Genomic DNA, 11,471 nt, shown 5'->3' on the forward strand with positions numbered 1-11,471 from the left:
TTATAAGCGATCAATAATTTCTTCGTATCAAATTTGATAATATAAAAATTTCGCAATTGTATTTTATAAATTTATATATCATATAAGTTATCTTAAATATTTTAGATTACTAAAATATCCTGTACTCAATCAAAAATCCACTTTACCAACCAGTTTACCAGTTTACCAACTATATATATTATAAATTATATGTTATAAATAATTACAGAGGATCCAAAAATCATGGAACAACAATATCCAACAATCTAACCTAACTATGGATCAACACGAATAACGGAACATCGAAGGAAGACAAGAGAAAAAAAGAAAAGAAGAGAACAGAGAAACGGCATGTAGAAAATGAGACGAAAAACGGAAGAAGAGAGTGGGCCAGTTGGAGGGACGGATAATCGAATAACCTGCACGCACCGTATAAATTATCAATCAGGCCGCGATTGTGCAACCCCTGGCATATAGAGAAAGAGAAAAGAGAAAGAGAAAGAGAGACGAGAAACTGTGACGGTAAGGGTTGTTACACTGTCGCCGTTTCGACAGGGTGGAGAGGAAGATGGCACGAGAGAGTGTCGTGTCGAGTGACCCTGCAACAGTTATCTTCCCCTTTGGTGCGTGGGCGTGCGTGGACGTGAGTTCACGCCCTTGGTCCACGGGATGACACGTGCAAAGGGGATTAGACGTGTCTGACGTTAAAGGCGATCTCCGCGCGCGCCCATCCTGATGCGTATATTGGAAAATTACATACGATGGATCTGGAATCCCTGAAAAGGAATAACCGCATATTTAATGATGAACATAAAGTTTATTGTATTTGAGTTTTTTTAATGATACGTTTTTTTCAATTTTATTTAGAATGATATTGGATTTTTGTAATGAAGGGATAATTTTGAATAGACTTGATAATAATTAAATACAGAAATATTTTTATAAATAGATATAATAGAATCTCCTTCCTGTATAAATATCCTAATATTTAAACAATTTTCACAATTTAAACATCTTTCTTTATCATAGCAGTGAAAATAAAATTTAATTTCAAATTGATGTTAGACATGTTCACATTTTAACTTTTATTTGACATTTTTACATACCAACTTTTGCTTTTGTTCTGATTTTTAGAATCGATTTTCCAAAAGTATTCCATGAATATATCAACATTCATACATATTCATTTGATCGCGCATATTTCCTTACCACTGTATCATATTCTTATTCGATCGTGAAAAAGGCGGAAAGGTAAATAAAGACAATTACATATCTTTCTCTTGATTCTGAGATTGGGGGATCCCTACACGAACCAAGAGCAAAAATACAAGGGCGGCAAGTCTGACAGGGGTTGACATGCGGGCGTAACCCATGGTACGACATCAAACTAACAGAGACAGAGGGTTCTATGGTGCATTGATGACATAATTGGTATCATTCGGGATCTTCTTTTGAGGTAACCCATGGTGTATCCCCCACAGATTCGTCGACACATACGCATGTTCCAATATTACGATTCATCTGTACGTACTTACATGTTTCGATCTTTTTTTTTCGATGAGTCAATGTATTTGCATCATCAATCAATTATATAATTATATATTTTGAGACAAGTTGAAAAAAATTACGTAATTTTTTTTTTGTGTCATGAAAATTGATTAAGCAAAATAAATATGTAGATAATTATTAAAAATACTATTGCAAAAATTTACAAAAACAGAAATTACATTGAAATAGAGTATAGAGTAGAAATTATAAATTTGAGAATAATATTCAGTATAAGCATATACAATTGAAGAAAATTCACTATTAAAGGCTATACAGTTGATAACGTTATCGTTCGAACTTTTATGATACAGATTTTTAATACTTATATTAATCATATGTTTAAAAAAAATGTCTTAATTTTACATTACATTAAATTTTGAACGTGAAATATACATACCTTGAAATGAAGAAATTATTTTGAAAAAAAAAATGAATAAAGTTTAACACATCAAAATTGCGATCTGATCGATATGTTTCGCGATCGAAGTGGATTTACGTTCTTATATTCTTTATCATAATAATTATCACAGGTAATATTATCGTTCAAACGAAAAAAGCATTTCGCTTTCAAACCATTTTTCGATATACCTTCGATTTCTTCTCTTACTGAAAAATTCTTTTGATTTATCTCTCGATTATCACTCATATTATTCCTCCTCCGTCGATTCTCCTCGATATTTATAAATTTTTTCGATTCGATTTTATCTTTAACCTCAACATTTTTATCCTCTTCGTTCAAAGATTTCGAATCTTTCTTCATATCTGCAAAATTAATTGAATCGTTATTATCAAAGTATATGATAGTCGAAATCTCGAAATTTTACTTTTAAAATTTTATACTTAAAAAAATTTCGAGTTACAAAATTTGGAAATCAAAATTCAACATTCTAAAAAACACATATTTTCATCCATTCGGAAACAAGAAGAATTTCGAGAGTTTCGAGAACACACAATTTCCTATTAGTAATATGCGAGAAATATAAATATTGAGATTTCAATTCGAAATCAAAATTTCGAATCATGAATATTAATTTATTCATAAACACTTGCAATTTATATTCCTATCATAATATTCAACACAATTGATCTCGAAATATGATTCGAGTTTTCAAAATTTTAGAAATCTCGATATTTATGTGTTTCGAGAACTCGATCTGATCCGACTCGGACCGATAATTTCCGACGAGACCCGAACATTTCTCGATTTAAGACGAATAATTTCCGATCCTAACCGAACAATTTCTAACCTTAGTGTCGCGTATTCTAAGATCGGTACACTCTAATTCCAATCTATCTTTGATCATTACCGTGATCTTTAATCATTGTCGATTTCACATTTTTCAAATCCTCGTTAGCTTTAATTCCAATTCTACAATCATTTACGATGGACTGCATTTTCTCTATTAATAGATTCTTCGAAGTTTCATTAATATTCATCGTTTCATCTATTATTACACTCGGTTTCAACTTCGGTTTTGTTCGAGATCTTATATTGTTCAATTGACACGTATCGTTAAATTCCTTTATTTCTATCTCTTTATTTTCTTGTTTGGTACCGTACATTGTCTCATTAATTCGATTTCTAGCGATAGGATTCTTTGATCTAAGACGTTTTCCTATTCTTACAGGCAATTTGGATGCAGATTGTTGAGACTTAATTTTCTTTTGAATTATCTGCTGATTCAAAATTGCCAGATCTTCCTTGATTTTCGTTTTATCCAGTTTGCGTTTCAAACACGCCGCTGTTCTCTCCATAATATTTATTTTTAGCTTTTGTTTATATGCATCGTTTTGCATATTCATCATTCTCTTCTTTTTGTCTTCGATGATCTCAGGCTTGGGTGCACTGACTGGTCTCTTCAAATATCGATTTGTCTTATTTGCCCATTCAAAATTAAATCTACTGCTAATTTTGGTTTGACTTTTGGATTCATAATTGCATCGTTCTTGAGTCTTCGATGTATCGACAATTTTCATTTTTATAGGAATACTTGAATACATTATTCTTTGTTTTTCAAGGTTAGAATTCATAAACTTCGTCTCAGTAATATTTGGTCTATCATTGTATCGTTCGTTCTGAAAAGAATTGAGCAATGCAGTTTTTTCCATGTTTAACCTTTTCGGAAATTCTTTTTCGTATAATTTGAAATTCGGAAAATTTTCTTCGGGTATTTTTCTGGTATCTTTTTGAACTTCTGTTCTTCCTCTTATAAAATTATTGGGCAAACGTTTAGTGGAAGAATAATTCTCGTTACTTAAACCAACTTGCTGGTGCAGGAAACCAGTTCTCTTACTTTCTTGTTCAGTAATCTTTTCACATTTTTGATCATCGATATCGTCCAATGGAATGAACTCCCAGAAGCTGACTTTCGTGTTACCAGTATCCGACAAAGGATCCACGATCGTCGTCCTCGAACTGAACAATCGTTCAGTGGATGTACAAACATTTTGCAAATCCGATAAACTGTCCTTATCCACTCCACGATCCACAAATTTTGATTCATTTACAGATTCGTTAGAATTTGAATTTTGTGAAAATCGAGGCTCATCGTTATTCATATATTCCGAATTTTCTGTATTTTGTTGATTTTCATGTTGGTTCAAATCCTCGTAGAACGTTTTGGGGAAAGATCTACTTCTTTTTCGTCGATTAATGGGAGGTGAACAAGTTCTGGATCGAATCCTGCTAGCATTTGTCTCGTTCCAATTTTTCGTGTCGTTAGGTTTCCTAGAATTAGTGAATTTTTCGTTTTTCGAATTATATCTAGAAAATCTAGGATTTTTATGCGATATATCATCCATAAGATTCTCCGTGTAATCGGATATGTTGCTGTTTCTTTGCCAATTAAATTTATAATTTTTCGATGATTTCTCCGGAATATCTTTAGATGGAAACTCTTCGTAATATTCTTGTTCCATAGAAATTAATTTTTCTCTATTGGTAATTACTGGATCGGTAAATCGGGAATCTACTTTGGGATAATTAGAACGAGGAAATTTGAATTTATACCCAGCCGCTTTTGATCCTACAGTGTGAGATTGAGAAATGGTATCTTTCTTTATATCGTTCATATTATTTTGAACGTTTTGTCGAGTTTGGCTATGATTGGGAATGGTGGTTGATAAAATTTCATTATCTTTATGCTTCCAAGAATTTGATCTTGTTCTTTCTGATGTTTTTAATTTAGATCTGATTTCTTTAGTCTCTAACTTTTTTCTGAAATTGACGTTTTCCATTAAATTTTCAAGTGGAGAGAAGTTTTCCCAATTCTATAAAAGTAATTAAAGAAAGAATAATTTTAAAAAATTTTTATTAAACTCATAAAAATGATATTTCTATTCTTAAATTTTTTGAAAAAAAGAATAAATTTTAAAAAATTTGTAATATCTAAATAAGTAGAGTAGATTCTATTTAAAAATTAAAATATTTAAAATTGTAATATTCTATAAAATATTCTATAAAATTAATCGAATAATTAAAAAATTATTAAAGGTGTATACGAGAAAGAAATTTTAAATATTAAAATATAAAATTAAATTTTTAAATAAGTTAAAATTTTCGTAATAATTACGATATAATCCGACTCAAAATCGAGCTTTTAATAATTATTTATTAATAATTTACCTGATTGATTTCATCTTTCTTAGGAAAAGAGTAATAGCCTGCGTTAGCATCCATTTTATTATGCTCATTTTGCGTTCGAACTTTTTCTTCATAATATTTGTTCTCAATTTTTTTATCGCAATATGATTGCCAATCTTCATTTAATTTTATCTTAGATTTTGGAGGATAAGATCGATCGGTGTTTTGTAAAATTTTGGTCGCCGGTAATCTGGCATCACAACCTGTATCCGACAATTCAATGATTTTTCGTGTATTTTTGGTAACTTTAACAGGAATGATGGGTGACATATTATCCATGAAAAAAAATAATGGGCTTTCCGCAAAGGAATTCATGTTTAATAATGATATCAATTAAATATTGTAAACTGTAATATATCAACTGTATAGCCTAAAAAATTCCGAATTATATAATTGTTGGAAGAAAACACATTGCACAAGTTCAAATTTCGCGCTAAAATTTCATAGAACTTTGTTCCAGTTGAATCCAGTTGATTTCAAAAGTGTCACTTAGGATTTTGTATCGAATAACCATAATTCGGGTTAATTATATTTTTTCGTTGACATTTTTTCGAATGGATTATTTCCTGTCATCGTCATGTGTTTTTGAGATTGCAACGTTAGTAATGGTTGAAATTGAAACTATAAATTTTAATAGAAAACTATAATAATATAATAGAACAAATATTTTTACAACAAAATATTTTATAATATATCTCTATATATGAAATATTGTATTTTATATATGATTATATTTATATAAGTTATAAAATAGATAATTGATTTCATGCTGTTACTTATGTATGATTTTTTTAATTATAATAAGCTACTTTGTTACTTTTTGTTAAGCGAGAATTAGAAATAGATTTTTATTTTGTAATTATTTTAATAAAATATTTTTAAAAAAATACAGGAAAAAGTATATTTTTGCATATTATTTATCATTTATTTTTTATGATATCAAATTTTATTCAATTATAATATAATATTATATAATTATAAAATATATGTATTTTACATATATATCAAGATATTGTATATTCTATAAAATCATCTAGAGATATATTTTAAAATCAAGAATATAATTTTTATATTAAAGATTAAAAAATATTATTATTTTGAAAGTGCATTCAATTGAAATTTTATCTTTTCTGTATCGCGCGACAAAAGTAGACAAAAAGAAAAAATAATAGAACAAGGATAAAGATAGCATCAAAATATTGAAATTAACGCCATCTTCAGAGTGCCACAAGTTACTCAAAAACTCAAAAAAAAGGATAAAAAATTAGACAAGGATAAAGATGAAATAAGAATTGAATATCAACGCCATCTCTTGACTGCTTTATTTTATTCCTAAAATATATCTTTAACATTCAAAAGATAGCGCTGATGCTCAGTTCTTGCTCTCTCTTATTTATCTTTGAAAAGATATCTTTAACTATTCAAGAGATGGCATTAATGATCAATTCTTATTCTATCTTTTTTTTATTATTTTTTATTCTTTCTTTATAAGTTTTATTTGTGCTAGAAATAGCGCTGATTTCAATATTTTTATCCTATCTCTATTTTTTTCTTATTTGTTCTTCTTATCTATACTTACTTTGCAAAATTTACGTGTTCTGATTTATTTCATTCTTTCTTTTTTCTTCTTCAATCAATCATCTTATTCATTATTATATATAATATATATCATTCGAAATATATAATATATATCATGCACTCGAAATTTTCATAATAAAAAATAATTTTGTAAATATAATGGTCAATAATTTAACAATTTTTAAATTTTTATTCTTAATTTGTGCACTTAACAATTTATTACATTAATAAATGTAATAATTGATATAACAAATTTCCTTTTCGTATAAATTTATCCAATTTATTAATTTCATACAATTCAATCAACTAATTACTAAAATTACATGATTAACAAGTAATAAATTTATTCATATACAATGTAAGAATCAAAATAAAATATAAATTTGTTTAATATTAAAGAAAAGAAGACATAAAATGGCTTTCATTAAATTAATTTGAATTTTATAACACTTATCTATAATCTATTTATACACATCTTTATGAAAATACATATTTAATGCACATGTAAATATAACAATATAAATTAAAATTTTTAAATTTCGTCATTTTTAAAACAATAAAAAATTATACAGCAATTTTTAAATGATTATATAAATAAAGTAAATAATAACCAATCAGAAAGTTTTTTTTCAATATCTTGTTATGTAATATCAAAGATAACAAAATTTGGATTCAACCAAATTTTATTAATTCAATCCAGTTTTATCAAATATACTGTTTATTTATTATTTTTGAAAATAATTCATATAAGACGGCAGTGTATTCTATTTCAATATAAACATATCAAGTGAAAATTGTGCACAAAAAAAAAATTATTAAATTATTAAACATTTATGAATTTAATACAGAAAATTAAGGCCATTTAAAAACTGATTTGCAGCATTTAAAGAATTCAGTCGGTATTTATAATTGATTAGGACTAAGAACTATGTACACAATAAATGATTCGTTTTTAAAAATCAATGAATAGTTGGATGGATATTCTTTGTACAAGAGTTTTCGTACAATTTCAGCTTTTTAAATTAGTTAAAAGTTTTAAAGTGATTTGAGCTCGAGATTTTAACGATCTACAACTTTGTCCCAAACTATCCTGTCCATATTTAATTATTGTAGCACACACATCTTCGTCATTATTTAATCCTGTATGTAATTGATATTTTTCAAATTCTGACAATACTGAATCTAAATTTTGAATTCGCTCTTCAAGTAATATCGCTACTTCTTTCCAATTCTGTAACATAACATAATAAACTATAATAAAACATTGCTCAAATTATAATACAATTGATATAAATATATTTATATTTATAATTGACTTACATGGTCATTATCATTTAATGGAAGAGATGCTATTTGTTTGTTACATTTTTTCTTGTTCTTTTTTTGCGAAGTCTTAGGCTGTAATTGCGTTGCACACAGAGTACATATGGCACTAATAATTGCAAGAGATTCACTACATGTGGATGCTCTTAATAAAAAATGCTTGAAAGACACTGGAATTCTTTTTTCAGGAATATCTATCGTCTGAAGACATGGTGAAGTCTGCAGCATTTGAATACATTCAAGATCAGGGTAACGTGACTGTGCAAGTGATTCTGCAAGTCGGGCGATTGTCTTCAGTTGCTCGGAGTAATAAGCTTCGCTTAACCTTTCAACTGCATCCATAGGAACTAACATTTTACATGATCTAATCTTTTTTCCCTCTAATTCAAATTTTTGAAGAATAGAAGGAATTTGCTCATTATTCAATTGTTTTAATTCATTAGAAAATCGAATAAGAAGAGAGGAACTATCAGGTGCTACGCATGCTGCTAAAATTTTTAAAATCAAATCCCTTACTGCAAGTAATCTCAGCATGCATATGCGTGTTTCTTCTTGCATTCTAGAATCTTTACCATTTTCTGTAAGTGGTTCCCATCCAGGAACAACCTATTATCAAGAATTACATTAAAATTTCAAAAAAAATTTTAATATCATTTTTTTTTTTTAAATAAATTATAGAAATATTACCTCTAAATCACGGTTATCTCGTAAAGAATTCAATCGAACAGAATCTTCAGTTAATTGTATATCCATATTATCTAAAGTAGAAATTAAAGATGCGGAACTATTACACCAACTTAATTCAAGAAGCATTTTATCTACAGTAGTCATAACAAAGTGAAAAGAATTTTCCAAACGTTCTTTTAACTCCACAAATTCTTGAATCTTTACAAAACTTCCATATTTATAAGCAAATGTTAAATGATCTGCACTCTAATCACATTATAATAATTAATTAGATAAAATATCTTACTAATAAAGCAAATGTAATATGCAAATACATACATCTTTGTAATTTGCAATAAAAAATTTAGTTGTATGATCTAACGTTATGGAAGCTAATGAAAGATGGCCAAGTGGAGCAAGTAATGGTGCATGTAAATAACCCAATGAATCTAACTGAATGTGTTTAACATCCAATAAAGTGAAAACATGATCTGCAGCACCAATTAATCCTGCTTCTAAATATATTCGTACTAATAGAATTTTTATATAAAAATTAGCAGGACTTGATAATAAACCACATTCTAATAATTCCATTGCCCTGTAAAAATATATTATTACGTCAATACTATTACTAAATTTTTTTTAAATATTTCTTTTTTAATAATATAAATAGTAATTACCTATAAAGATAAACTGCATCATTTGTATTATACCATAATTCATGTAATAAATGCGTTGCTAAAAGAATATAAGAATCCGCTGGACAAAAATCAGTTGGTAATCTGTCTTGGATTGGGCATAATTCATTACCCTTTTTATATAATTTACATAATCGTTCTACTAATTGTTTCTGTTTATTTATATCAACATATGGAGGACAATGAAAACCACAAATACGACGTAATTGTTCTAAATGAATATGTTTTTGCATTTGTTGTACAGTAGTTGGAAATCCTTCAGATTTAACACCAACATCATCTTCTATCTAAAAATATATGACATTTCAATTAAAATAATTATTACTTTTACAATAAAGTATCACAAATGTCATCATATGTTTTGCTTTTTTATTACTTACCTTCTGAATTAACTGCTGCTTTCCTGTAGATGTTAATAAATGTAAGTATAAACGTAAATCTCCAACTACACAAATTTTTTCTCCAAATTGTGAAAAATATTGATACATTAAATCAATTGGTTCACTAACATTTTCAATAACATCATCATTTTGAGTAAGTTTTAATAATTCAAATTTTGCAAGATAAGGACCTCTAAATTTTTTCTCAGATGTTGTTATAATTTTATTAAAAAAATTTAAACATTCTTCTGGCTTTTGACATTTAAGAGCAGCAAGAAGATAATCTTGATAATATGTCCAATTGTCAACACTATATTTATGATAGAGATTATACACAAATAGTACAAAATATTAGAATATTATTATTTAAAATATACATATATTATATTAAACTCACTTTTCACTAATGAGTTCCTTATATGCATTAGCCGCTTCAGAAAAACGTTCCAATTTTAATAAAAGTGCTGCTTTATGTTGTGAAACAGATGAAAGATGTGAAGCTAAGGGTCCTGATAAAACATTTAACATTTCTTCACTTTTACCTTGAAGTTCTAATATCATTAAGTAAAGTTGCACTTCTTGTTCTGCTTCCATTTTTCCCTCTTTAATTAATTTCAATACCTAGATTTTATTTACATAAAAAATATCAAAAAATAATTTATATTGCATTATTAAAATAATTTTTAATAAATTACAAACCATTCTTTCTGCTAAAGGTAAAGTAACTCCTTTTGCTAACTTTTCATCTACATGAATAGCTTGCATAACTATACTCATCACAGCCCAAAAATAATAAGGATTTTTTGGTTTTAATTTATATAAGGCAAGTGCTGTTTGTTGCTGTTTTTTATAATCACCAAGACGAACATAGGACATGAAAAGATGTGTTAATAATTCTTCATTGCTAGGATCTACTTTAACTGCAGCTTCATACACTTCACTAATTTTATCAGCTATAAATAAATTTTAATCCACATTTAGTATTTGTAATATTTTAATGTATATAACAATTAGAATTATGTATACAATTATAAATGTAATTTAAACTTACGTTGATGTCTTTCTCTATAACAAATACTCATGACCTGCAAAGTGCAATCCTCACAAGGAATCTCTGAACGTACTTTATCCATAATAATTTGACATTCATTTTCTTTACCAAGTCGTAATAAAGCCAAAGCTTTGAGCGCTCTAGCACATTGATTGCTTGGTTGTTTTTTAAGTACTTTATCTGCTTCTTGAAGAGCTTTTTTATTATTTCCATTATCCAACCAATCTGAAATTATACTAACGTTACATAACCTCATTACCGGTTAAATACTAAAAGCACATTGTCTTATAATTTAAAAAATATAATCATTTTCTCATTGATATAAATGTCAATAGTGTACTTGCTATATATCGGACGTAAACGACGTTCGTTAACGGTATTGTCCACACGGATCTTAGACGCCATGATACTACTTTTTATGATAGTTTTAAATCAACAAACCAAAGTTTTCCTTCGTCCGCTACATATTCATATCATAAGGCACATTTACATTAGTTTTTATATGTATATGATTTTTTATGATTTCAAAAAAGATAAGAATTTCATCTAAAAATAATTTTAGTTTCCTCTCTCGAAAACATGAATATTTTTAAATTAATATAAAC

At 27.6% G+C, this 11,471-nt stretch overlaps 2 protein-coding genes across 4 annotated transcripts; both read right to left on the reverse strand.

Moving 5' to 3' along the window:
• Positions 1–1,647: 1,647 nt before the first annotated feature.
• LOC105737289 (uncharacterized) lies at positions 1,648–5,793 on the reverse strand. 2 transcript variants are annotated; one of them, XM_086913266.1, is made up of 3 exons: positions 5,153–5,793; positions 2,835–4,797; positions 1,648–2,289 (listed from the first exon to the last, which is right to left on the reverse strand). In XM_086913266.1, exons 1-3 carry the CDS (start codon positions 5,483–5,485, stop codon positions 1,976–1,978), a joined length of 2,610 nt encoding a protein of 869 aa, XP_086769392.1. In that variant the 5' UTR covers positions 5,486–5,793; the 3' UTR covers positions 1,648–1,975. The 2 variants fall into 2 exon arrangements, with proteins under 2 accessions (XP_086769392.1, XP_086769393.1); XM_086913267.1 differs by having other exon boundaries at positions 2,775–4,797.
• A 1,125-nt stretch (positions 5,794–6,918) lies between these two features.
• psidin (phagocyte signaling impaired) lies at positions 6,919–11,431 on the reverse strand. Of its 2 annotated transcripts, none has more exons than XM_012494758.3 (10): positions 11,211–11,431; positions 10,867–11,091; positions 10,515–10,768; positions 10,213–10,436; positions 9,816–10,125; positions 9,418–9,722; positions 9,077–9,335; positions 8,759–9,004; positions 8,069–8,677; positions 6,919–7,979 (listed from the first exon to the last, which is right to left on the reverse strand). In XM_012494758.3, the coding sequence occupies exons 1-10, from the start codon at positions 11,269–11,271 to the stop codon at positions 7,758–7,760; spliced, it is 2,715 nt and encodes a 904-aa protein (XP_012350212.2). In that variant the 5' UTR covers positions 11,272–11,431; the 3' UTR covers positions 6,919–7,757. The 2 variants fall into 2 exon arrangements, with proteins under 2 accessions (XP_012350212.2, XP_086769394.1); XM_086913268.1 differs by having other exon boundaries at positions 11,207–11,318.
• Between the last annotated feature and the right edge of the window lie 40 nt (positions 11,432–11,471).

This window comes from Apis florea, unplaced genomic scaffold (genome assembly GCF_048593485.1).
Source record: "Apis florea isolate Af1SG1 unplaced genomic scaffold, ASM4859348v1 contig_3496_pilon, whole genome shotgun sequence".
NCBI classification, from domain to species: Eukaryota; Metazoa; Arthropoda; class Insecta; order Hymenoptera; family Apidae; genus Apis; species Apis florea.

Bases quoted from the DNA above. Each gene is read 5' to 3' on its own strand.
- psidin (XM_012494758.3), bottom strand. From the start codon at position 11,271: ATGGCGTCTAAGATCCGTGTGGACAATACCGTTAACGAACGTCGTTTA. The intron at 10,769-10,866 runs GTAAGTTTAAAT...ATTTATTTATAG, and splicing joins TTATAGAGAAAGACATCAAC to CTGATAAAATTAGTGAAGTG. The intron at 8,678-8,758 runs GTAATATTTCTA...TCTTGATAATAG, and splicing joins GAGATAACCGTGATTTAGAG to GTTGTTCCTGGATGGGAACC.
- LOC105737289 (XM_086913266.1), bottom strand. From the start codon at position 5,485: ATGAATTCCTTTGCGGAAAGCCCATTATTTTTTTTCATGGATAATATG. The intron at 4,798-5,152 runs GTAAATTATTAA...TTACTTTTATAG, and splicing joins AGAAAGATGAAATCAATCAG to AATTGGGAAAACTTCTCTCC. The intron at 2,290-2,834 runs GTAATGATCAAA...TTAATTTTGCAG, and splicing joins GACAATGATTAAAGATCACG to ATATGAAGAAAGATTCGAAA.